This window comes from Agelaius phoeniceus, chromosome 4 (assembly GCF_051311805.1).
Source record: "Agelaius phoeniceus isolate bAgePho1 chromosome 4, bAgePho1.hap1, whole genome shotgun sequence".
In the NCBI taxonomy this organism is placed as follows: Eukaryota; Metazoa; Chordata; class Aves; order Passeriformes; family Icteridae; genus Agelaius; species Agelaius phoeniceus.
Genome location: NC_135268.1, coordinates 29,513,543 through 29,540,869, shown reverse-complemented (window position 1 = coordinate 29,540,869; position 27,327 = coordinate 29,513,543). Strand labels below are relative to the sequence as shown.

Below are 27,327 nucleotides of genomic sequence, written 5' to 3'. Positions count from 1 at the left end.
TATAGTACAAATACTTTGTTTCAGTCATACATTTGCTCCAGACTGATCACAAAATCAGTAGAATTTGGCAGTGGAGCATTTTATTTCTCATCTATTCTATATAATTTCTTTTTTTGGTAGTTATGTACATTTTATGTACATTTAGCATAATGGAATGGGAACTCTAGAATTTTGTTATCTTTCATTATTGCAGACAACATAGTAGCAGTTGAGACTTGGGACAAATTTTATGCAGAGGGAATTTTACAAATTACTGTGAATGTCACAGTATTATTTTTACTGTCATTCTGTGTTCTTCTTGGTTTTGTACCTTATTTAGTATGTGGGTTTTGTGTTCTAATTTGTTAGGATTAGTGTGATCAGCACATAAGCATGCTTGTCCACCAGATCATGTGATACTCCTGATTTGAGTTAACATGAAAAAAAGGTAGAAAATGTTGGGTTAAACTGAAAACCATACAGATAAACAAAGAAATTATGCACACATCTATGACCCCAGAAAAGAAATCTGGGAATGATAATGCTGCAGTTTTACACAGCAGGAACATGCCTTTGAAGGATTCCAAAATCTTGTGTCCTGCTCAGGTAGAATCAAAGGGGAATTTTAAAGATCATCTAGTCCACCCCACCTGCCATTTTCCACTAGATTATGTTGCTTAAAGCCCTCTTCATCCTGACCTTGAACACATAAAACTGCTGGAATTTAAAGGCCTAATGGATATATGTCAAAGGCAAATGGGGATAGGGGTAATATATATTTAAGATTCAACAACACGACTGTGTTTATTATGTCCAGACATCTAATAAAAAGCCACATGGTGTAAACAGCTGTGTGAGGAAGGCATGAGAGGTTTGCAGTAAGTTGTGTTTGCCTGCTACTCTGAGAAGTCATTCGGACTAACAGATCAGTCATTGCCTTTTGTTCCTAGAATGAGCAGCTTTATTCAAAAACAGTTACTGATGTTAAATACCTGTTCTTTTTGTGGTCTAACCTGTGTGGCACACACAGTTTTAAGTCAATTTCCTCTTGCCCAGCTGGATAATGGATGTCAGAGATGCTGTGAGATCTGAAATCTGGTGTTGATGCTGCGAGGCTTCCATAAGGCACAGTAAACTGAAGGGAAATCATGGGAAACACAACCTTGAAAGGCATCAGTGAGAAAAGTCCCAGAGACTTCTAATGCCCTCACACCTTTCCTGTAAACAAATAGAGCAGGGAAGGCTGTTCTAATTTCATTTCTGGGAGTTGGAAGCGCTGATTTCTGTGGCTCAGCAGCGCTGCATGTGCAGCTCCTGGGCACAGCCTGAGATGTGCAGGTGTGGTGTGGGGCTGAGGCTCTGCCTTCTCTCCTGTGGTGAAGCAGACAACAGAGCTGAGGCCCAGCTGGGCAGCAGGGTGGAGCACACAGGGCTGGCTCAGCTGTGCTTCCTCAGTGAGCAGACTGCATTGCACATCAGCTGGCTCTGACACATGGGGAGCAAGCAGATGGCAGCAGCACTTTTGGCTGGAAGGATAATATATGCCACTCTTGGCTTTTTCTAAGACAAGTCTTGCTTAGGTCAGGAGAGTGAGTTCAAGTGTTTCAAGGGCTGGATTCAGCCCACACTGCTTTAAAGCCCTGTTTGTTTCAGTATTGCATGGCAGAACATGTGCAGGAAAATTTTTTTCCACCACTGCTCTTCCCACCTGCCCGGCTTTACAACCACGTTGGTTTTTGTCTTAGATTGTAACACTGTATTGAAAGATTCATTGCCCTTATGCTTTAGGGTTTTCTCATGGTTTTTTGCAAGCCTGAGTTATCAAGCAAGCTAATAGGGTACTAAAGGTGTTTGATATTAATAAAGCTAATGAACAACAATGTTGAATCTGTCCTCATGTATGCAATCAACTTTATGAAGCTCACTTTCTCAGTCATTTCTCCAGGTGCTCATACAGGACCCTGGGAAAATGAGTCATAAATACTTAAACACTTCCAGTACTTTGATGAATATTTTACATTGTAGAATATGTGAATATTCGTAATTAATGCAGACTTGAGAGTTAGAAAAATTTTTATAACCAGAATAATAGCTGGTCACTAGGCTCAGGGATGCAGTTGGAACTAAATGAAATATGTGTTTGCCAAATTACCTGCTTGCATTTCATGAAGACCTGAGAGTGCAAATGGAAAGTATTTCCTATGGTACACTAGTTCTGACCTCTGCATTCTGGAAAGCTCTGACAGGACAGTGATAATGGGCATAGTGTAGGCTACACCACAGTGAGGGTGAGAGAAAAGGAGCAAAAACTGTGAAGGGAGATGGAAATATATCCCTTTTGCTTCAGTTGTTGCATTGAGAGTCTAAGCAGACAGTGCTGGTAGGTCTGAGGAGTGGTATGAGCACCCGGGGCTGGGGGAAAAAAATCCAACTGCTGTGTTTCAGTCCAGTTTGTCTGAAAGCAAGAACATTAGAAAGCAAATCTGGTACACCTGTGACAAAGAAATGGTGGAAACATCCAGCCAAGGAAAACAATTTCTTCTGTCTTGAGGTGTGAAATTACTTACCCTATTTACATCCCATTTTGTTCTGTGCTTAAATTCACTCCTGGGGGGAGGATGTTTTCTGTGTGTTTGTGTACCAGTATGTAGGCTTTCACTGAGGTCCAGGTCACCAGCATCTGTCTGGAAAGGAATACAGCAAGAGATACTCTCCCACAAGTTTTTAATTGCATTGATAAGGTTTTGACTTTTTAAGTCAAGGGAACAGCTAGAGGGCTCTTTTCTGTGTAAACAAAGAAGAGGAGATCATTTGAAGTTGTCCAGACAGGGTAACCTTGGTGAGAGCAGTCTAAGATATGTTATTGTATCTGGTTTCTATGACAGGAATGAAAAATAACAATATAATAGCAGCATTAAAAATAAAGAATTAAAAAGCATATCTGAGTGCATGCTTGCCGCATTGTGAAGGAAAAGTTGAAAGAGTAGCAAGAGAACAACCCAAAGTAGGATTATGAAGTCCACAGGAAGTAGAAGCTGTATGAGGTTGCTAATGTCATGATAGAATTATAGCATAGGCACTTAAGAATACTGTGAGAAGGACCAAGGCACAAAATGAAATTGAGCTAACAAGAAATCAGAAGTAATGAGATGGTTTTTAAGGGTATTTTTCAACAATTCATTGTGAAAATAGAAAGGCTTATTAATTAGTATCATCTTGGCTCTTGTACTATTCAGTATCCTGTTAGCAATTTAAATAATAGAAAGATTTTTCAAATTCCTTCCAAGTCCATGATACAGTATAGTGATTTATGAGTGGACACGCTCTTAATACAGTTACATGAAATTTTGAAGTGTTTGTGGTTCACATCAACTTCTAGGTTTTCAAAGCTGTTGATTTTACTGTTCAAAGAGGACTGTTTGCCTCATTGAGATGTGCACTGAAGAGAAAAAAAAAACAAAAAGTGCTGAAATAAAAAGTGCAAATGAGACCATCTCCTCTTAGTTTTCTTCTCTAATGATATTTAGAGAAAATGCTTATTTTCTTTAGGATGCCCTGACTCCAAAGACGTAGACATCCACATACCTGCTCAGTTGGTATGAGATACTTTTAAAAGCACCACTGTGCTTGGATCTTGGCTCTATTTGCTCTTGCAGCCTTTCTAGCAAGCCCATATAGACTGTGGTAGCTTTAACCAGCATTTGACAACTTGTTTCTCAAAATCCCAGGAGGATCAGGGCTCCATATCAGCAGAGGGAGAGGGCAGCTGCTGGAATCTTTTGGACTGGTGCCTCTCAAGAAAGTCACATGGTAGAAATTGGTGTTTCCTGGTGATCAACACAGGTTCAACTCCGGGTGACTGGTAGTGACTTGAATGTTATCTTGTTGCTTAATAGTCAGAAGATGATGCCTCAAAAACTGTGCCTGTAAGACAGCTATGCTGTAGTTGTCCTCTGCTGTGAAATGCTGAGCTACAGAGCAGTGGGAGACAGACAAATGAGCAACGCATTCTTGGCAGAACTGCAAACTTTGAATGTTGGGAGTGGGATATGAAGGAATGTTGTGGTGACATGTTATAAACAAATCAGGCAACCAGATTTGTCTCAGCCTTGGAAGAACAGGCCTTAGTGTGACTGGAGGGTATTTTGGGGATGTCTCCTTGCAAGCCTGAATTCTATCCAACAGGCAGCTGGAAATGCCCTAGAATCCAGAAGAAGATTAAATTGCCCTACACAAATCAGAAGTTCTTACTTTATTTCTAGAAATAAATGATATGGATGTATTTTAGATATGGCCATTTATATTTTATACATAAAGGCTGATATGAGCTGTGATTGCTATATTTACCTGTGAGTGAGTAACTGTTTATAAATGAAGTGCAGATGTCCAGATGCTTCTCACTCTTGCCATAACTTGATACAACATCACTGTTGGGTTAGATTCCTCTGAATTCTTTAATATTTCACTACTCACTGTACAATAAGGTAAATGCTCCTAATTTCAATGGTGTCAGCCCCTGCCAGCATGGATGACTATATCAGTTTAACAAGGAGAAAATCTTTCAAACACATACCTTACAAAGATGGCTCTTCAGAAGAGCATTGTAAAAAATTCTGACAAGATGGTTACAGTAATTTTCATAATAAATTCCTGAGTAAGGTACTGAGGTAAGTCAGTTCAAGCTTTGTATAAGTGGAACAGTTTTGAAGCTGTTAAAAAACTTTACCTTTTTGAAAGTCAATAATAAAGACAGTTAAAATGTATAAAAGACAGAAAATTAGGTATCTACAGTTTGACTTTGAGAGATGGCATTTAATCTTAGGACTTGAAGCAATTTCAGTCTCTCAAAGGACTCTCAGTGCATGTCAGCATTCCTGTAGCATCCTGAAGTAGGGGAATTATTTTGAATTATTTTGCTAATTCATAAACTAGTTTCAAGCATTCAGAGCCCTTTTCCATAGTCCTTTGTAAGCAGTCTTGTGCTGAGAACAACTTCTTTTTTTTTTTCCAGTTAAGCTAGTTCTTCCTTTGGAAGGTGGCTTGACATCCATAAGAAATCTCTAGAGTAAATCAAAGATCCATTTTCAGCCGAGCAGGCTCAAACAACTTGGAAGTTCAGCTACGCTACTATATTCAAGTTACAAGACCCAGCCCATATAAAAGACACTTCAAACTTAAACAGCAATGAGCATTCATTCAGGGCATCAGGGCAAGGTTTGCAAGCTGAGCCATGGCATTATTCCAATTTAGTTATGTTGATTTGCATTCTTAAATAAGGACACTTTCTACTGGTTTTGGAGACACTGCATGATTTTCAGCTGCATGGTGTCAACATGCCCGGTGTCAGAGGAGATTTCTGTCAATAATTTATTCATTATACAGAATTTTTTCCTAGTGTAAACATATTTAGTTAAAGACTGTTTCCATCTGTTCAGCTTTTCTGTGTCTCACAGGTCCAGGAGACTTCTAGAAAGTGTAGTCAGGGGCTAAACTTCTGAATTGCATCCTGAATTCCCTACAACTCAGCATTATCAGCTGAGTTGGAGCAGCTATAATCTAGCAGGACAGCTGACCTTCAGTCTTCTGAAACATTCAAATTTCACCTTGAAAGAATTTCCTGGGTGTGGTACTCCAATGTTATAGCAGAAGAACTTAATATATCTAGATCTCTCCTTGCTTGATTTCTTCTACACACGTCTTCTCTTCACAGGAAATATATCAAAGTCCCTTTTTACTCCCACAATATACACTTACATTTAGCACATGCAGGCCTAAATCTTTTGAAAATAAATATTCTGAAAAGCCCTAACTTTGAGGCTTTTAAGAGGTATCCTGTTCCTGTGAAGCATAAAGGAACTACATAAATAATAAGGAAGCTCAAGAAAAACAAAATTCTCTCTCTGGTGCACACATTATATGGGCGCAGGAGGCAGAGATGAATCCTCTGTTGTTGAAGGGGAATATAGATGTGTAAAGATCCAGGTGTTTTTGTAAAGCAACAGAGGAAGCCAGGGAGGCACCTGTTGCACAGTCTGGTGGCTGCAGTGCTTCAGACTGGCATTCAGGAGATGGCTGTGTAAAACAGCAGCAGGGAAGAAGGTATTCTCAGTTCCCCAGAAAAACCCTCTATTTCTCAAAATATTTTCCTCTTTCATGCAGTGAGAACTCTGTCCCTGGGCAGTGGCTGTGGGTGCCATGAGGCAGCAATACACTTGGAACAAACTTCTTCAGAGTCCAGCATGAGCTCCTGACAGTCACTTTCTGCACCATGCAGAAGCTTACAAGTTCTTCCTCTTGACTTCACTGTCCACTATTCTACTTGTAATTAACCTTGCAGACTGGATGATATATGGACCATGCTGTTTCCCTGTCTTCTTTGGGGTTGCTGTATTCAAACCCCTGGAGTTAAGATTTTGTGATTCAAAAGTCCTGATTAATTATTGAGGCCTCCACTGTGTCAATAGAGTATAGTTTTGTATCCCACTTACTTGAGAATCAAGGGCCTGCTTAGCTTCTTTAAAAAAAACTGACACTTTTTCAAATTCCAGTTGTTTCTGAAAATCAGTGATTAAAAAATGTGTGTTCTGTATTCTAGACAGCAGAACTTTCTGTAGTTGTGTTAGAGGCTTGCTTTCCAGAGGTGAGCAGAAGGTCACCTCTTCAGCTTGAGGAAATACACTGATAATGTTTTAGAGAACCCATTGTTCTGACCCTCCTTGGGCTAATTTTGCACAGCACTGTGAACTAAGAGTTTTCTAGAGGAACAAAACACCACACTGCCACATTTGGTCACTGAGGTAGAACTCCAAACATGCTTTGCAGTCCCATTTCTGGTTTTTCAGCACACACATGGCTTTTGGTACAAACCACTGTTTGTAATGAGCTCCCCAGAGATTTCTTGCACCCTTGAGCTCTTCAGTCATGCCCTATGGACTTAATGTTTTTCTGTTGCTAATCTTTCTCTTAATCTTTGAGTGCTTCACAGCTGGGAGCAGAGTTGGGAACTATCTGGACAGCCCAGCAAAGTGCTAGGGAGAGGAAAAGGCCAGTGAGCTTAAATCCTTGCTGTGCAAACTTGGTTTTTTGTGTCAGAACATGGTGTTCTTTCACTGTATCCAGAGATACACAGGGATTTCCTTTTGCCTGCAGTGTGTAGATCACTACATAACTGCAAATGCATGATGTTTCTGTCTTCACTTTACTCCTAGCAGAACATTGTATATTATATCAATGGCAAAATGTGAGGGCAGGAGATGATGCTACTAAAACAAATATTCTCCTTTGTTTTTCTTTCTAGAACAATGCAGCAAGTGATTTCACTAATTGCAAGGAGGAAGTGGAAGACAGCGACACTTATGAGCTTATGTCAGGCTCAGAAGCTCCACCAGGCATGAGTAAGTCATGTTGTTAGACAGCTTTGTTGGTACTGTTCAAATTAATGTAGCATGTGATGCATCAAATGAATGAATTCCTGGGCAGAGAGGGCAAGTTACTCTGACACTTTCAATTTCCACATGTTACTGCAACTTCCAGGGAGGGCAGATGTCCTAAAAGGAGAAGGCAGCTGAGGGATTCAGTTGGGATAATAAAGTTCTTACTCAGTAAGAGAGACCTCAGTGCAACCACCCCTCCTTTTAGACTCTGTAAATTTGTGGTCTCCACTCTGAATCTAGAAAACTGCTGAATTCTCCAAGCTCTTAGAGAAGAACCTTTATAAAAGGGGAGGCACTTGCCTACAGGTGCAGTTGAGTCCTGTGTGGAGGCACAGATAGTTGACATTTGCAGCTTGATGTTCCTACTTCCAAGCATAGATTGGTGACAAGCCTGTTGATGATCTGTGTGGTCATATGCATTCTCCTTGAAAACTGCAAAGTTGCTTGTTTGCATTTACCAACGGCATATATTTTTGCATATATCTTAGAGTATCATGGATCTAGGAGACTAAATTTAATCCTCTTTTAATCTTGTTGACAATTTTATTTTTTCAACTGTCTCATACATATGAAAAGGATGTTTCTTAGTTGTTGAGTTCAAACTGGTTGCTTTAGCACTTAGAGGTAGATGATAGACACTGTGAAAAAAAAAGGTTTGCTTTGATAAAATTTTCAGTCTCTGTCCAGTGTATATGGGAACACCTCAGGGTGAACACCTGGAGAAAGAGCATGAATTGTACCACGTTAGCCAGGTAAATGCCCTAACCTCCCATTTGAATCAGTGGTGAAAGGCAGGCTTCACCAAAGGATAACTCAGGATGGAAACCTACCTCAAGGGCTCAGTAAGGTCTGCTGACAGATCATGTAGTTTACTCTGTTACATTACTGAAGTTGACTACTAAAATTTTGATGCTATACATAGAGATTAAAATGTACACTTTAATGTCCCTCCACTTTGCTCTTGGTCTGTGGACCAAGAGACTACAGACAGAAGAGCTCTATTTCCACAAGTCTACAGTCATGTCTCCCATGGACCATGTCTATTTCAGTTTAGAGAGATTCAAATCAGCGCCCAAATCCCATTGTACAAAAAGCAGTAACACAGACATGCGAGTTACAGCTTTATTTTGCAAAGTGTTGCACTGTGCTGCTTTGAAAGTCAGGTAATAGAAATTCTGGAGGCAGGGAAAATGTGTGTGATTTCATTCTGACAGCCACTCTAGAAAAGTTTAACATTGCACACACGAAGATCGTGTGTATCAGAGTAGCAAGATACAGCGAAAACCTCCACTGTTGATTTAGTAAATATTTAAAAAGCTCTTCACTGATGGTATGAATTTGACAGCTTTCCTGCTGTATCAGTTCATAAAAGTTTTATTAGCCATTGTGTTGCTTCTGTAGGAATCCTTGAAACAAGAAGTGCTTCCAGATGGCAATTTTTAAATGAAATAATGCTTTCTTTCATATTAAAAGCCAAACAGAACTCAAGAGATCAATATGCAGTTGGATTGAGATGCCAACAAGAAGTTGAGGTGGATGAGGAAAAGAAGGATGACCTAAAAGACAGCAGAGAGGAGACAGAAGATGAAGATGAAGAAGAAGAGGATTCATACAGCCATCACAACAGTCCTGGCAGTTTGTATGTCAATGTAAGGGATGAGCTCAAAGAGAGCAGGAGAGATTGCTTTTTCTGCAAGAGGCCACCCCCTCCTCCCCCTCGAAATCTGCCTGGCATCCAAAGACAGGACAATCTGCAGAATTCATCACAAGGTACGATCTTGGGAGGAAAATAACCCTGGATACAAACACATTCAGGGGCAGACAATGTACTGCTGCAGAGATTGGTTTAATCACTTGTAGAAGTAGCTGGGCAGGATGGCCCTAGTGCTACAAGGCAAGCTTGTGCATATGAGGCCCTATCTCTGCAAAACAAGCATCTGCAAGTGATCTTTGCTGTATCAAAATACTCATGACCAGGTTTGTCAGGTAATGCTGTGGTATGGGCTGCTGGGTTCAGCTTTCCCTCATTCCACCCATCTCAAAGAGCTGCCAAATAGTGCATGGTGCACTGGATTTGCAAGAGAGGCTTGAAACAAAAATGAAGCCTGTATTTTTGTCAAGTTGACTTCATTATTTACCATTTTAAAACATTAAATGCTATTATGAATTTATATACAAATATTGAATTATATTTAATATACAGCTTGAAGTTTCACAGGTAGAATTAATAGAAAGTGGCCATGCAGAGAGAAGTAACAGTATCTTACTACATTAGAGCCAATGTTGTAGTTATATAGAAGTAAGAAGTTATATTGCAGATTAAAAAGAAAGGCAAAAATTCTGACAAATGCTTTTCCTTTTTTCCTTTTTTTTTAAAACACCTGTCCCAGAGTAAAAATCTAAAATTTTGTGTTGTCATTTGATTAAAGTGATGAGAAACTCAAAGTACTATTGCATCTGTTTCAGGAGGGATGATCATCAATTTTTCTTATTGCAAAAAACAAGTATGCAAAATAATTCAAGCTTAAATAGCGGTTTTAAATAGTTACATAGGGGAAAAAAAAACCTTCTTATTTGTTATAGACACTGCTGATATGTGTGCACACAAATTGCTTTTCAGCTTCTCCACAGCTTATTACTGTTAACTATGTTTTCAAACCTGGTGTAACCTATTAGAGTCTTAAATTACCATCACCAAGCACTCTGATGTTCACATAATTAGGCAGAAGTAGCTTGCTATAGGTAGGGTTTTATCCTGTGTTCTGCTGTGCAGGAAAGGTATAGCTATAGGTAGAAAGTCGTAAGTGAATTCTATGAAGAAGAGGGACAGCATAAAATTAACATTAAAAGTGCATCTATATGTGTGTATAAATGAGGGATCAGTTTTGGCACACAGGATTTGTTGGTGTAGCTTTGTTATAAATGCCTGTTTTGGAATAGTTCCTATATGGCTACATCACCACAGTAATGTGACCCTCTCTGCCAAATGCTCTCTGTCTGCATGTGGGTACCAGAAGAGAAAGTTTCCTGGTGTCCTGTGCCAGCTCCTGTGCTGGTAAAGCAGAGTTCATCTAAAAATGCTCCTAGTGGGACTAGTTCATTTAAAACGTGCTTTGAATTTTTCTGTGTTTAGCTGTGGTTTCATCACTGGAAAATGGGGTATCGGAATTCCTCCAAATCAGGATGATGTTTCCTTTCAAAGAGAAGCTGTAATGAGTTACTGCTACATATTTTCAGCCAGCTGCGTGCTTTAGGAGTTGCTGTGCAGTACCTCCAAGGCCCCTCTTCAAGTCTGTGTTTTGGCAGTGGCCTGAGAGTGCCCCCTGTGGGAGTTGAAAGAAAGAATGTCCTACAGAGAAAGAAACAGAGCTTATATAGTGACCTGGAAATAAAATATTATTCATATTATACACGGCAGGTGTATTAACACCACTTGTGGTTTTAAAACATATATCTTAGCCAGAATGCATGTTAGTGGTACATACTATTATTAATACATCCCATAACAAATATATCCCAACTTATAAAGGTTGTTTAGCCCGTCTGAACCAAATAAACAGGTAATTCTTTAAATAGCAGCTAAAGAATTGAAAACACCAGTAGTGGCCACAGCTGAATTTAGCAGATACACACATGTGCAGGCAGTAAATTACAGCACGAGGGAAACATAAGTACAAGGATTCCAGGCAGTAGGTCTACTGTTTTTGCAGGAAAGATGGGTAATCCTGCCAAGGAAGTTATAAACATTTATGGGAACACCAGCCTCAATGACAGCTTCTAACTCAGCAGTTTGTGGGTGTTTTAAGGCAAATCAAAACAAACCCAGGTATGGGGGAAACCAACAATGCCTTTTAATGCTGTAAAAGGCAGCAACTAGAGAAAAGCAAGTTCTGAGTAGTTGTACTATGAAATATATGAAGTATAGGGAATACAGAGAGACGTGGAAGTTTTTGGAGGGGAGAGGGTTTGGTAGTCTTAGCATAGATTGTAAGAGGTCATACATTTTACCTACATTATAAAGGCCTTTTCAATTTCTTTTTCACCTTGGCCCACAGTAGATCTGTAAAGTCCTCAAAACCCTGTGGGATATTGAAGAGGTAGGAAACACAAAATCCAACATTTCTTAAATTAAGTTTCAATTCTTAAATCATTTTTGCAACAGGTAACAAACAGCTTGACTTTCCAGAATGCCAAGGGCCGCTTCTTACTTGGCTTAACCATGAGTTACATGCTAGTTACATGTTGGTGTAACTCTCGTGAGAGCAACTGGGGCACTCAGTGTTTCTGCAAATAAATCCCTTTTTTTTGTGGCTAATAGCTAAGCATCTACATTTGATAATCAGGTGTGAAATCATGAAGAGGCCCTGAAGTTGGAATTATTCCTTTGGGACTTCCTCTCTACTGAGTTAGATGATCAGAATCCTCTGAAAATGAGCATGCTTTAGTTTAGAAGTGAAATGAGGTCTCTGTGCTACTTTAGGAAACTCTGAAGCTTTAAAATAAGTCATCATCTCCTCTCTTTACCCTGTATATGCAACACAATTCCTTCCTTTTTCAGAGAGGACTTTCGTGATGGACAGGAGTAAAAGAGAGCAGGGTGATGGACTCCCAGCCGCATGCTGTGGAGAAGACCAGGGTTCCTGTGAGGAGGACAGCGAGGAGGAGCACCCCTACACTTGTGTGGCACAGGATGAAGGAGTGTACGACCTCATCCTGGGGCAGGAGGAGCAGGAGGAGGAGAAAAGGAGGCACTGCAGATCCTTCATCATTAACAGACCGCCAGCCCCTGCACCCCGGCCCACGGTCAGGGAGGAGAACACTCCCTACATTGTACAAGGTTGGTGCTGCTGCCATGTAAATATTTTCTGGGGGGATGTAGACTCTTCTCTTGGTCTCTTCTTTTTTGAGCAGTAGCATTTTCTAAAAGATTAAGATCCCTGTTCAGCTGCCTTCAAACCAACACATTGTTTGTTTCAGTCAATCTATTCTCACCCTTCAAATGAGCTGACATCTCTGAATAATTTTCAGTTTGCAGCAGAGTAAATATCACAGTTTTTATTTAGCTTTTAAAAAATTATGACAATATGATAGAAAATGAAGAATTGCTAGGCTAGCTCTGAGTGTGTATGTTACAGCAATGCAATTTAGAATGTGCTATTTGAATTGACTTTCTTTCCAGTTTCTTTATCAAAATGGTTTTACTTAAGGCTGAAATCTCTCTCTTTGATTTACTTTTTTTTCTTCTGATGAGAAGAATTCTCTTTTCTGGGATAAATGCCTGTGTGAGGATGATTCCTCTTTCAAATACCTTCTTCTTTCAAATACCTTTTCCTTTCGAATACCTTTTCTCCAATTTGAGATGCTAGGAATGGGCATTTCTAGATAGGATCATTGTATTTCTTGAAGGAAAAATTATGTCTTTTTACCACTTCTATGAAAGCTGGGAAACTCTTTTGAGCTAATTCATGGAAATACAAGGCCAGAAGGGATTTCAGATATCTTTGTAATCCAATTCAGACTGAAACCAAATTTGAAAGTAACAAAAGGAATTCAGTGGATATACTGCAGAGATCTCTTTGTAAGTCCCAAAATCCATCCTACCTGCATCTCCAGCCTGTTCTACAAAAGCCTGCCAATGCATAAGAATAGATGGTAAAAAAATAGGCTATCAAAGGACACCATTAGGTTACTTACTAACTTCATGCTGTGCATGTTTTACACTAGAACAGAATTAATACTGCCCAAAACATCCTACTAAATACAGAATACCACCTCCTCTTTCATGCCTATCTTAGTTGTGGTTTCTTTTATTCTTCCTAGCTAGCTCTTTTACTCCAGACTGTAACTCCAGGTTAGGGCCAGAATGCATGGGCTAATTCATTCATCATTAAGTTTCTCTTTCTTCAGTATATTCAGGAGGTACAAGTATGAATCATTACAGTGTAGTCCAAGAATGGATGGGCATAGGGAGGCTGTTACAGCTCCAGAAGTCATGAAATGGCTGTTTTTACTGAGGTTCCTAGAGCAGGGTCTCAAATATTGATTCACCGTCATCATAGACAGTCCAGTAACTTGGAAACCCTTACTGGAGATGCTTTATTGGGGAGATTGCTTTTAGTGTCTTTTATTGTACTGGAGTGCTTCTGCTTTGTTTATTGGCTAAGGCAGATGCTATCAGAGGAGCTGCTCTGATGGGGCTGTGGTTCCCCATGTGTATATACATATATTCATATGTTCACACACAGAGTTTTTTACCTTAGCTTTCATGAGTGTATAGTGGTAGACAGATTATTTTCCGGTAGTTCTATGAAATCAGCCTCTGACTCATGTTCATTTGCTTACACAATTCATGAGGAAAAATGGAAACACTTCAAGAAAGCTTCAGCTGACCACTCAGGTGTCTGTTATCCTACCTATCCTGCTAGTTCCAGACCTAGAATATCTCATTTTTGTCCAGGGATTCCTGAGATAGGTAGTGAAATTTTAGACAGAAGGGATATATCTCCAGCCAAAAGATTGTTTTCTTGCTACTTGGATTGGCAATGTTTTTTCCTCCACATTGGTTAAAAAATTCTCTCTCTAGTCCAGCAACATTCCAGTTTCCAATTTATTATTTTAGGGCTGTTTATATTTGATTTTAAAAAAATTGTTTCATCTGTATGAACCAGGAAACTTCATTCCAGTCCATCATTAAAACCTGCATGTGTCTTCAGACCTTCCTTTATAATTTTAACAGTGTAAAATACTCTAGTTATGCATATACACATTTTTCATCCAGCAAATAAATTGATGGTGCTTTTGGGGTTTGTTTTCATCTATTATATTAAAAAGAGCACCGCAGATATTGCAAAGTCAAATAATCAAAAAGTTAGAATTGAGGTAGTTTTCCCCTTTCTCCCTGCCAGGAACATTTAAATAATACAGTAATAAGTAGGTAGCCATATGTAGCTATTTATCTCAGATATTTTCTTTCATTTCATCTAGTGTTTAAAGTGGATGAGCATAAAAAACTTCATTGTTTTTCACTCACATTTTGTTTAAAATATAATTCATGCCTGCTACTAGGCCCCATGTGTTATTTCAGACCCTCCTGTTACAAACCCTTTGATTCTGCATCCACTGAGTTTTGGGATGCCCAGTATGAAGTAACTAAGATTCGTGTGGTGCACAAAATTACATAACACTTCACTCGTTTAAAGCAGAGACACCATTGATTTCAGTGGCCACTAAGAGTTCTCAGAACTTCAAATTAAATCCTCAGTGTGTCTGGTCAGTACTCTGACATCAGGCAGTATAAGTTGGATCGCTGCCTTAGATGACTTGTCTGAGCTTTGGCTAGGGCTTTCTTGGAAAGAGAAGTCTGTCTGTCCTGCAGAGCAACTTCTAGTTACTTAACTGAGCCATCCTTCCCTCCTCTGTATTCACTTTCTATATGCTAAATACCTTTTAATTTCTAAAACAAATTATTTCATATGCCTGCAAGTAACAGATTGTCTTCACTGCATGGTTCTGGTTGGTCTTCAGGGCTGTTCCCTTCTGGCATTCAGTAAGACCCAGGTCCTGTGGAAAAACAGAATGGAGTAGGATGCACAGAGAGGGGCTGTGTTAAGGCTACACATATGCTCACAAATGGATCCTCATGTACTTTGGGAGTTCATGAAAAGTTTCACGCCCCAAGGATGGTAGAGGCCGGTGTGATTGTGCCATGCAGATATGCAAGAGGAGCATTTTTTTTCTCGTACTTTATGTACCCATAGATGGGCTCATTTATTTGGTGGAAGGAAGTAAGCATTGCATAGCAGAAATGCCTTTTGCCTCCTTGATTGCATGCAGGTGACTCTTAAATTTATTTTTATATCCATCTGAAGAAATTAAATGGCTAAATTTCCATGAGTGCTTTCACCACACCTTGAATGAAGGCCATGACATCACAAAAGAGTGATGTCTCCTTTAAGCAGAAGTGGTGGTGCTTCCATGAGAATAGCAACAAAGAAGAAAGCAAGCAAATAGCTTTCTTTGTAATTAGCAGTTTTCAAATACATGGAATATCAAGTTTACACTGGGCAGAAAGCTGCTCCCTGTAGTTTACCCCACTTGGTGTTCTGCAGAACAGGATAGGGAAACTGTTGATCTATAGAAAGCAAACATGGGACTAGACAAGAGTCACTTTCAGAGCAAGATCTACCCTTCAAAACCTAGGCAATAAACAGTCTGTGATGCAAGTTGTCACAACTGAATTACCACAATTCACAGTTTGAGCATCTGCCTTAAATTTGCTGACACATAAATTCTGGGAAACATGGGGGAGTTGAAAGATTTAAAACATAAATGTTCTAATCGCTTATACTCAGTTTCATTTATTATACTTTCAAATTTTAATGAACATTCAAACTGCTGTATTGAACACTGGTAAACAGACTGCATTATTAACAGAGAGTAGATTTGTTCTTTAATTTAGTCCACTGCAAGAATTTTATCTTGTGTGTAAAAGGCTCATCAGCCAGTGGAGCTGCAAATTGGTGCCAAGTAGCTCATTGTCCAGATGGTGTGCAGTTTTACTGTGCTCCCTTACCATTCCTTAGGTGCTTAGTATTCCTCTGAAGGTTATTTCAGTGTTTTGTTCAATTGTCTGCTGCCAAAACAACTGTTAAATAAACATCTGAAGGTGTTGTGTTTTCAGTTTAGAGTGCAATTTTTAATGTTCCCTATTGATACCAAGTTTGATTGAGCGGGAAACCAAAGTCCTCTGTGTAGTTGTAGGAGAGATGCATGAGTTTCTGCAATGTCCCTGCCATTTCTGAAGTCTGACCTACCAGGAATCCCTCAGGGTTAAGGATTACATTACTATCCTGGTTTAATCATTACCTCTCATCACAGACCACTAGTATGAAAGGGTTTCTCTGCAGCAAGAATACCTGCCCTACAACAGCATAGATTTCCTATGCTACAGCCTTTATTTCTTTGCAAACCTCTCACAAATCCCTTAAGGAATGTATTTTCTCTTCTGTGCGCTGAAAACATTTTGCTATTCAAAGATAGCTGTCTGTGAGACCTCACCGTAGGTTTAAAAATTAGAAGTGAAAAATATATTTTCCAGTTACTGTTCCAGTGGAGAATAACATTCTCATTGCTCATCAAAATCACAGGGTATGCAGAAGAAGTAGCATCCAGTGGATATTTTTAGGGAAGAAGAATATCTCACCTACAGAACAGACAGCATAAACCCACTGAAGTGAATAAATAAAATCCAGAACAGAACTGTTAGTGTCTTGGAAACTTATCATGCTGATTACTGGGAAATATAGTGATCACATCCTGAGTCAGTAATTCTTATTAAGCCAATTGTTTAAATGCTCTAAAGCAGGGGTTTCCAAAGTGAAGCCTCAGAGGCCATGCAAATTGCAAAACATATATGTCCCACAGAGGGATTTTGTAGTACTCTCCTACAGTGAGTATAAAGCACTGCACTGCAGATGAATTTCATTATGTATTCCTAACTTAAGGGTGTTTTTCCATGAATTAAATACTAGGAAGCACTGTTTGGCTGACACTTAGACAGGTTTTACAGTCCTGGTTGGGAGTGATATACCAGCTTCACCCACTATTTTCATTCAGTCAGATTTTTTTGCTATCTGAACTTTGGTAGATTGAAACAAGTACTGAATAAGGTGCAGAGAGAAAAAAATATTTATGGGATGCTGTCTGGCTGCAAACCAAACTGTTCCAAATACCATATTTCTAGTAAAAACATGTAAAAAGTTCTTCCCTTTTTGCTTTTCTCTACTCAAGAAAAATGGGACTAAAGAAGTATATTCAGGTTTTACACCCTGGAGCAAATACTCCTTGAGTATGTCACTCAAGTCCTTCCAGCTTCCATGATGCACTAAGTTCAAATTCTGACAAGAGCAGAGATGTGAGGGCTGTTTTCATTGTGTATGGTACTGGGGTGCATAGTACATTGACACCACCCTCTGAGCAGCTCCTTAAACTAACTGGTGCCTCTTCTACTCACTCACTCACTCACTCACTCACTCACTCACTCACTCACTCACTCACTCTTTACCTCTTCTGTAAGGAGGGGGTTCTGGTAATATTTTTATTATCTTGCTTAAGTGTAGGGGAGTCATCTCTCTAGAGTCTCCTGAGGTCCCTCTGTGACCAAAGTTGCTGAGATTTTAACAGATTTCAGCTCATATTTGTCAGACTCAGAATCTCACTGCAAATTGTGAAGGGAATTGCTGGTGAGCATATGTTTTATTTTTGGATTAAGATTTTCACATCATCATTGCACTGTAATTCCTTTTAAAATCGTTTTGCTTTTGGTCTGAGAAAATGTAGTGGTTCATTCTCAGCCAACTAAACAACTGTGGAAGGTAGAGGCTGGCAATAGCCTGGGGAATTAGGATGAGTGGAGGTGATGCTGTCGCTGAAAAGCCCCAGCAATGTAAGGGAGCAATGTGGCAGGTTGCTGTTTCTGCAGGGGCACTTGGCATCACCTAGTCTATATTCTAATGAAATGGCTGTTGTGTGTTCTCAAAAACCTCTTGAGTGTCAGGCTGCCCATTTAGGCCTGATCAGAATTCCTGTACCAGTGTAGATGTGGTCACTCGTTTTCCTGCACTGATGCACTTAAAACTGCTCAGTCCTTTTCTCTTTGCCTCATCATGGTGTAGGTGTACCCAGACACCAGTGCTGCCCTCACAGGACAGCTTCTGGAACTTGAGCCTCTGTTACCTTGCACCATACAGCCAACCCTTCACCACAATGCCTGAACCTACCTAGATCAGATTCATAAGCCATGATGATATGCTTTTAATCCATGCCCAGCTGCCTTGCCCTGTGAAAAGAAAAAAGTCTGTTTACAAGGTCCCATTATCTTAGTTGATTTCATGTTATGAGTCACTGGAATTTTTTGCTTTCATTTTGAATATGTGAAATATTTTGTATAAATTTTGGGAGTGGTCATTAATCATCTCTTATAAAACTTACTGGTTAGCATTGCATTGGTGACCTCTCTTGAGTCCTCATGCTGAGTGATGTTCGGTGTGTTAGCAAACAAAACAGACAAAAGGAAAATAGATCTAAAAAGATGTGAAAGAACATCTGCAGAGTTCTCCTCTCCTGAATAATAAGCATCATTCTACTATATTCCTTCCTTAGTATTCTCCGTGTATTTGCCATCTCTTGCTGTGCTACATCTAATTTACAATCCAATCCCTACCAGAAAAAAAGAACTTGGAGGTTTTATTTGCCTAGGTGCTATGCATACACAGTTTAAATGTTAAAATATTTAAATAATGTGGAAAAAAATTGAATGGACAAAGGCAGGAGTCTCTCCCTGCAAAATATCCTGAACAATAATTCACCCCTCCTTCTCCATTCTTCCATTAATCGCGAATTAATTACATGATGATTCTAAAATGAATGAAGCAAAAACCTACAAAGAACAAGGAGGCAGCTTGTAAACCCACTGTAATTTGCAACTGAGTTGTGTTACTAAGTGCAACCCTAGTGTACTAATTATTTGAAATATCACTTAGCCATGTGTTCATATAAAGATTTTGTTTTCCTGTATTTAAAATTTGAATGTTTCCTACGGAAAACAGTAATAGATAATTTTGTTTGGAACATCAGCTCAATGAAGCTGATGAATAAATGCATCTTGAATTTCCTAAGCAAGCTGAATTCAAAATAGTGATATTTATTGATAGATTGTTTTAATCACTGTCTTTTCTCCTTTGTGTTTGTGCTAGTGAAAGTGTCAAGTAAGTATGTATGAGGTATGATTAGCTCATATGTTCTTTCAGGGGGTAGGTTCATCAGTCTAGCTGTGATTGAATCACTAGTGCATAGTGGAAACTCTTGTTTCATTTTTAGAGGTAATGTTGCCAATTCAACAAATCAGGCAACATCCCTCATAGTTTAGATGAGTAAAGTAAAATATAAATTAGAAACCATATCTTAGTTGATCATTGCCTCTTAGCTGATATGGGTTCTTCTGTCCCGTGATCTAACTCTTCCTGTGTTTTGATTTCCTGTGTTTCCTAATTATGTCACTAACCAATTTTGGAAATGTCATAGTGCCTCTGTGACTCCTTAACATTACAGCATTGTGTTAGAAATTCAATTAATTCTGAAAATCAAATTCCTGTCCCTTTTGTTAACCTGCGGCTACTGTAAAAACTTTGATTCTCTTTTTCTAGACCCTTTATACTCACCACAGTTTCTTGCAGTTTGTTACTATAAAATGGTCTTCTTAGTTCAGAATTATACACAAAACACTTAGATTTCAAATTTTTCTAACCCATTTGTGGTGCTAACCATGAAAATATTAACCAAATTTCAAGCCTCATAGCATTATTTACCTGCATGTGCAGACAGCCTGAAACAACATCTTTAGTTAGTCTGAGATAAAACAGGCAATTCAGAATTCCTTGGATCCCACTCACTTTCCAAGACTACTTTAGGGATTTTCCCAGAGTTTTGCATATTTGCCACAAAATTTGTATTTTGTCCCACTTTTTAAATGTTGTTTTCTGGTTTCATGTCCTATTAGAAAATATTGCAGTAGTTTCATTCTCTCTGAGTTTGCTTTGCTGGAAGAATATTGAGGTTACATTACATTTCTAAAGAGAGGTCTTACTGCCTGAGACATAAAACTGTATTTAGGGCTTGCAAAGAACTTCATCTGTATCCTGTAGCAGCTGAAGAGAGGAGAGGGAATTAAGTGGAATTACTTGTTAGCTCTCTCAGCCTCCTTTAATTCTGAGAAACTGCAACAGAAGTTTGTTGTAGACAAAAATTAAATGGCATGTGTAGGGTTAGGACATTTAATAAGTAGATTTTGACTGGTAGTTTATCCAGTCATAACATTAGTAAAAATCCAAAAGCATTCTCCTTCTGATCATACAGATGTTACTGAAGGGTGCACAGTAAGTATGATAGAATTACTGTAACATTTTAATCAGATTATCTGTGCCAGACAGGCCCAGAAAAAAAAAATATATGTCCTTACTTGAAGGACTGTGACATTCTGACACTTCAAAAAATTGCTATATTAATATTGCTTTATTGAAGGAATATTTACTTTATCTTCCATTTAAAAAATAATGGAATATATCAGTGTGCAAGATTACCTGTTTCTTTACAAGATTACCCTGCTGTATTCAAGTAGTTCATAAGTAATTGGAATGTGGGAATGAAAGGGTGAATTGCCAGAGTTCTCCCTAAACTTATGGCAATTGTACAGTGGAGTGTTCCTGCCTTTTCAGGCATTCCAGAAGCAGGCGTTTGTTTTCACTGACCTCACCCACACTGAATACTTGCTGCCAACTAAAATAATTTCAGCAAGATGCAGCACATAAAGTGGTTTTAACAATTTTACTTTTCACTGGAAGAGTAATTCCATTTCTGATTAATCCAACACTGCAAAACTCAGCAGAAATTTCAAAGCCTATCAATTAAAGTGCTTTCCAATCAGGCACATTGTTGAGTATGTCCCTTCTCCTCCTTATGCAGTAAAATTCAGGCTGCCTGCATTACCTCTGTGTTCTCATTACTTTAATTTCATCTTTAAAAGGAGAATATTATTTCAAGTAGAGAAGAAAACACTGCAAACATACTTAGTAGGATTCTTTGATAATTACAGAGAGAGGTATTTAAAAAGTTGAAATCTATCAGTGTTTGGCTGAGCAAGGGGCATAAGTGAGAGCATGCCTGCTCTGCTGCTTCAGCAGAGCTCCCTTGGCCTGGGCCTTGGTCCCCAGGAAAATATTTGCTCCATTGAACTGGCACATTTGCTGCACTGCAGTGATGACAGAGGATTACTTAATTTGCAGGAATTATTCTAGGTTCCAGAATGTCAGTTTGTTTAGCAAAAATCAGAATTGAGACTTGAGAGAAAGCAACTGCCACACAGGCTATGTCAGAAACTGAGCAATTCCCACCTTCTGGGTATTACATATGCTGCCAGCAAAAGTTGGAGTGCTGCATTTCAGGGTGTATCCACTCTGGGCACTTCACAGGAGTGGGAATGATGGGCTGCTCTAACAGAGGGGCTGTGCTTTGCTGTTTCTAATGCTTGAATAAAGTACACACAAATATACACACACCTTTTTTTCAGCAGTGTCACTACTCTCACCTGGTACTATTGGGGCTTTTTCTGCCTTAGTTTTCCCATAAAATAAGGAACAGGCTAAAGTGTCTGTACCATCTGCAGAACTCTGAGATCTTGCTGTTTCTTCTAGACACGTAATATGCTAGTGTGATAAATCCTTTTAATTTTCTTCGAAGTGTCTTGTAATGGTTTCTATAACATCAGTAATCCTGCCATTCTGTGCAACAGAACAATTTTTCAAGTAATTAACATTAGACTGACAAGTGGGTTGAAAAATACTCTTAGACTAGAACAAAAAAATGTATTCCAGCCTGCTTTTATGAGTCTCCTTCCTTCATTGAGAATGAGATGGTTTTTATTGCCATTTTTCAACTTCCTTATGTTCCTGATTTTGTTGCAGTGTTCCAGCAAAAGGCCTGTCGAGTGACCAGTGACAACAGCAGGACATACTGCGAGGCCAGGAACCCTGGTACAGAGTTTATTTTAGCTCTTTAACTGCCATGATGTTTTTCAGTGGAGCTAGCAGAGTTTTGCTGTGACTTGATTTTAGGTGATTTAGCATCTGTTTTGCCACCTACGATTTATATCCATAATGGTATTGCAGCATTAAGAGATCAGATTAAAGAAAGAAGACTAAAAGTTATAGTCTTGCAGGAAAGATTTGTAGAGTCAGAATTACTTTACACTTTTCTGTTTGCCTTCATGATTGTGATTAAACCCAAGACAAGGAAGGACAGGAGGGCTCAGCTGTGCAGTAATTCCAGCCGTGGAAAGACAGAAGTGGGGAGAGCAACAATTCTCTCCTGGGTACCCCAAGATGCATGTAAAGTTGATTACTTGTGGCAGTCCAGTTGTTATTTGAGTTGTAGCACATTACAATGTTGCTGCTATAAATTCCAATTATGGTACCCCTTTGAACAATCCTTAATGGTACCTTCCTTGCTTGAAATGAAGATAGTGGTGCATGATGGAACAGAAAAACTGACCCAAATCCCATTGATGGACTAAATTTTTATCCTGGCCACACTCCCCATGCAGTGAAACAGGTGCAACAGCCTCACAGAGGGCTCAGAGCCCCTGTTCCATGGCTGCTCATGTGTTCTGCATCAGCCATTCCAGTATCAGTATCCTGGGCAGAAGCAGTGCTACACCTCCCTGGAGCAATCTGTGAATCTGATAATACACATCTCCCTTCAGCTGTGTTTGTACCATAATCTCCAGGAACGGTGGGCTGCAGTGTTTTCTTGTTCCTGCAATGTATTTAATAATGTATTTTCTTCCTTGGAGGAAGGGAATCTTTGTCAAGATCCTTCCTGACCAAATTTTATCCACAACTTTTGAGATATGTAATGTATGATGTTGAAGAAGAAAGGATAAAAAGTACTGTGGATATTTTATATAGCAACCATTTCCTTTAAAATGTCAGTAATGTAACTGTAGTGCTAGAAGGAAATTATTTCATGAACCAACACTAATGGAGAATCCATGGACCATGGGCAGTAGTAATGAAAGAAATGTTTGGGATGCTGCTCTGCTGCCAGAGAGTAATGGTAGAATCCTCACTGATTTATTGCATTTCTCACTTTGTACATTTTGTTGTAGAAGCACACAGAGGTCACACTGAGACAGTAACTTACAGCACTGTGGTACCCAAGATCGCTTCTGAGCAGGAAGAACTCATCCACTTACAGAAACAGGTGAAAAATGGGGCAATTTCTGTGGATGAAGCCCTTGACAGGTTTAAACAGTGGCAGAACAAAAAGCAGAGACTACCATTCACTCAACAGGTATGAGTTTGAAATTTGTTCCTTGATAGAAATCTTGTTTGGATGTTCTAAAAGCAAGTTCTTGTGTTTTGGCTCCTGCATATGAGGTCAAAAGTAATAATCATGATTTCTATGCAAATCAGCTCCCAAGAAGCTTGCTGGTTATAGTTCTGATTCTTCTAGATACCCGTTCCCACTGTTGTTTGAGAGGTTTTCTGAGTTTGGTTTAAGTCCAGAGTTAAATATGCTGTTCTCCTAAGACTTGTGTTTTAAACTGTTGGGTGATGTGCATCTTTCATGAAACCACAAACCTTATGTCACCAAACAAACCAAATGTGCTACTGAGCAGTGTCAGCTAACAAAACCTGACTATATCAAGCATACATTTATTCTAGCAATTACAATATATTAACTTACACCAGGCTTTATGCCTGTCTGAAAGGGTTGAATATACTTAGTGAAATCCACAATTGTCAGCAATGCTCTACACCTCCTTTGCATTCAACGTATGGAGTAAATTGAGGTGCACAAAAACAGGATTTACAAAAGCCCACACACTGAGTCACTGAAAGAACTGCACCAAAGCTGCAAGTCATGGAGAGGAGATTTGTTAATTACTTCTAAAAAGACACATGGAGGAAGAGGTTATGCCCTCATTTTATATGAGGTCATGCATTAACAAAAATAATTTCTTGTTGTCCTTTATGTCATTTAGTAGAAAGAGGAAAAGCAAAGCTAGTCTGCTGCTTTTCAGAGTCAAAGAGCTATCAGATGCTGCCAGCAAGGAGAGTGCTCTTTGTGTTGCATCTACTTGAAAATCTGAGCTTTGTCATCACAGTGGAACACTTAACAGCAAAAGTGCAAGGGCCTGGAACAGTTTGGGGGCCCTTTCCCAAGCTGGGCACCAGCAGCACAGCACTAGGATGCCACCTTCCAAATCCATCCGCAGCCAAACATGCAGATAAATTGCTGGTATTGCTCTCAGTCAGGGGCATTTCTTGTGGAGGAAGATCATATCTAATCTGTACCATGATAGCAGCACCAAGTTATGTCTTTTTTTTTCTTAGTGAACTATAAGATATCCATATTTCAAGGAAGATTTACTTGGCCTGTTTTCAGTGCTTCAGGGAAAAAGCTGCTTTGTAGTGGTGGTTTTTACCCTGCATCACATGTGTGACTTTTCTTTGGTTTTGCTCCATAGAAAAGTCCTTTCTTCTTAGTCCTCTGTAAACTTGATGAACTGACTTCATGCTGTCACTGCAGTTTTTTGTCCTTCACTTGGATTTTTGAGGAAAAATTGCTTTTCCAAAAAAAACCAAAACAACCCCAAACAAACAGCAAAGAACACCCAAGACTCTGTAATCTAATGCCAGAATCATTTTAACTTACTGCTGGGAGGGATAACTCCACAAGATTCTTAGGTAAAAATGCTAAAATTAGCATCATAAACATTTTTCAGTCTTTTAAAATTATTTTCTAGGAGAGAGATGCTTGATGTTCAGAATGCTAAAGAATTCAGCTCTTTATAGTGTCTTACTATTTCTACAGTAAAATTCCATTACTGATTTCTGCTGCTGGTTTTTTGCTTGTTTTTTTACTTACAGGAAAAAGTTCATCACCTGAGAGACACAACTATCAGAAACAGACAAGAAAATGAAAACCTGAATGGTAAGTTGCACTTCTGCCTTTAAGGACTCTGAAGCCTTGAACTGTAAGTGTAGTGCAGAGGTCTGATCCAAACCCTTTTGGATTGGGAATTGAATTTGTAATGAACATTTTCTGTATCTGATCACATTTATTTTAGCATAATCAGGCCTTCAGCAGTGTCAAAATTTCATCCCAAAGATGAACTCACTGCGAGTTAATGGGGCAGAAAATTTACCAAGTCTCTGTGGCTCAGCTTTTCTGTAGCCTATTTCCTACTGCATCATCAGAATTTGGGTAGATGGCTTCTTTAGAACAATTTGCTTGATGACTTCAGTATTTTATTTGTAAATCAGCCATCAATTTGCAAATTCTCGACGAACTTTCGACTTCTACAGCAGTTTTTGTGAGTATTGTGGTCATTATTTAAAACTGTATCACTGGTGATTTAAGATGCTTTTTTCCTTTTTGGGATAAAAAAGGGATTTTTGGGGTTGCCCTGTGCAGGGCCAGGAGCCAGACTCTATGATGATTGTGGGTGCCTTCCAACTCAGAATATTCTATGACTCTTTGTGATTGAATGTCATCTACAATAGGATGAAGCATCAGCTTTTTCTGCAAGTGGTTTTCTCTTGCTGTTGCAAAAAGAATCTATTAGAGGGTATTGGTTTTAGGCCTTTGATTTCTGTAAACTTCAGTACATATGCTGAAAGGAGAATTGGGTTTTTTTTTTCACATTGGAATTAGTACCATTTGTATATCTCTGTTAAAAATTATGACCTAAATGCATTATTTCCTTACTGCAAGAGAAAAAGTACTGCTTTCATTATTCTCTTAGACAGCGTTGTATTTATGTGAACTTGTGAGGTACTGTAATTAATTAAGGGAAATTCCTGCTGGCCCAGTAGCAGCTCTTCCACCCAGATATTTCAGTTTTAATATCCTCTGTGGCTGGTAGGGAGGCAGTGTCCTGAGTAAAAGCCTTCAGAAGGTGCTCAGAGCCTGAGGGCTTGGGATCACTGCAGCTCATGAGAAGACAAGGGTGACTCTTGAGTAGAATTTGTCTGTAGGGTTTCATTTTAAGGCCACAGCAGCAGTCCTGCCTCTGTAGCTGTCCTGCTTCTCCAGAGTTCATTGTTGAATCATACCAGCAGAAATGTAGTATCACCACCAGAATTGTTAATTTTGTGAAATTATCCGGTAACTCAGATAATGATCACTATATTCCCTTCTGCTCCTGACCTCAATGCCCTCTCTTACACTGTCACAGAGCCTGAGATGCATATAAATCAGCAGCTTTGCACTGCAGAAATACAGGCGTAAGAATCATTATGGTGTGTCCAACAACAGAAATCAAATATTTCAATGCTTGAAAAAAAAAGGACTTCCTCTAGAACTGAAGGCATATCAATGGCAAGAGTAAACAAGGGTTGCAGAGGGAGGATATCTACGTCCAGACATAAATTCTCTGAAACAAAAATGACAGTTGCCTTCTCTTTTTTTTTTGAAGTTCCTAAGGAAAGCAGACTAGAGAGCATTCATTTGAGAGACATTTAGTTTTACGTGTCATTTAGTAAAGTGGTATGTGTGAATGTCAGCTGTCCTCAGATTTATTCTAAGAATGCTAGTTTTTACATGTATATACAGACTCTCCCTGCTATACCTTTCAAAACATGCGCCTCCTTCTCTGGATTCCATGTTTGAAATCAGGATTTGGATAGTCTTTTTCATAGACAGTTTTTGAAGTCTTGAGTGAGGATTTAAAGAGATCCCATCTGAAGTCTGTTAGAAAAGGAATTTGATTTTATTTTAATGAGAAAGGAAAATATCTCCTAGAAATTAGTATGGAACATAATTTTTAGTTTCTTGATAAGTTTGATCTTGCTTCCACTGTAATGAAGTTATTAATGAGAGTGGCAGTCATTTCAGTCTTCCATTATAACATTTGATGCTATCTCAAGGTTCATGTCTCATTTTGTAACAGTTTAGTATAGGACTGAATAATGCCCTAAAAAAAAAATCAACTGCAAAGCAAAAGGTTCTGCCACTCTTGGAGTTAAATATCTACAAAACACTGTATTAAGAACAACTAAGGCCTAGGGCAGGGACAATGCTTTAGCTCAATACTGTATAATAAATATCTGGTCTGACACGTAGACATCGATAATAACTTTTTTTTTTTTTAAGATGTTAGCCCACAGACCAAAACCAACAAAAACAAATACCTTAAATAAAAACTCAGGAAAATACATAGAAGATTTGTGGACAAAAGCTCCACTTTTAAATCTGAGTAGCCCAGATTTTTCAGGGTGCACCACCAAAGTACTGAACTAGAAGGAGCCTATTGCCCATGGGAAACTTTATCTTTGAGCATGGCTCCTTAAGCTTA

General features: G+C 39.0%; 1 protein-coding gene across 1 annotated transcript in view; it reads left to right on the top strand.

Moving 5' to 3' along the window:
* BANK1 (B cell scaffold protein with ankyrin repeats 1) overlaps positions 1 to 27,327 on the top strand; it is a 135,934-nt gene that overhangs the window by 103,093 nt on the left and 5,514 nt on the right. The window contains exons 9-14 of the mRNA XM_054633216.2: positions 7,277 to 7,373; positions 8,886 to 9,182; positions 11,971 to 12,249; positions 21,929 to 21,997; positions 23,131 to 23,315; positions 24,899 to 24,962. Coding sequence (XP_054489191.2) covers positions 7,277 to 7,373; positions 8,886 to 9,182; positions 11,971 to 12,249; positions 21,929 to 21,997; positions 23,131 to 23,315; positions 24,899 to 24,962 — 991 coding nt within the window. The remainder of the gene's footprint in view (positions 1 to 7,276; positions 7,374 to 8,885; positions 9,183 to 11,970; positions 12,250 to 21,928; positions 21,998 to 23,130; positions 23,316 to 24,898; positions 24,963 to 27,327) is intronic.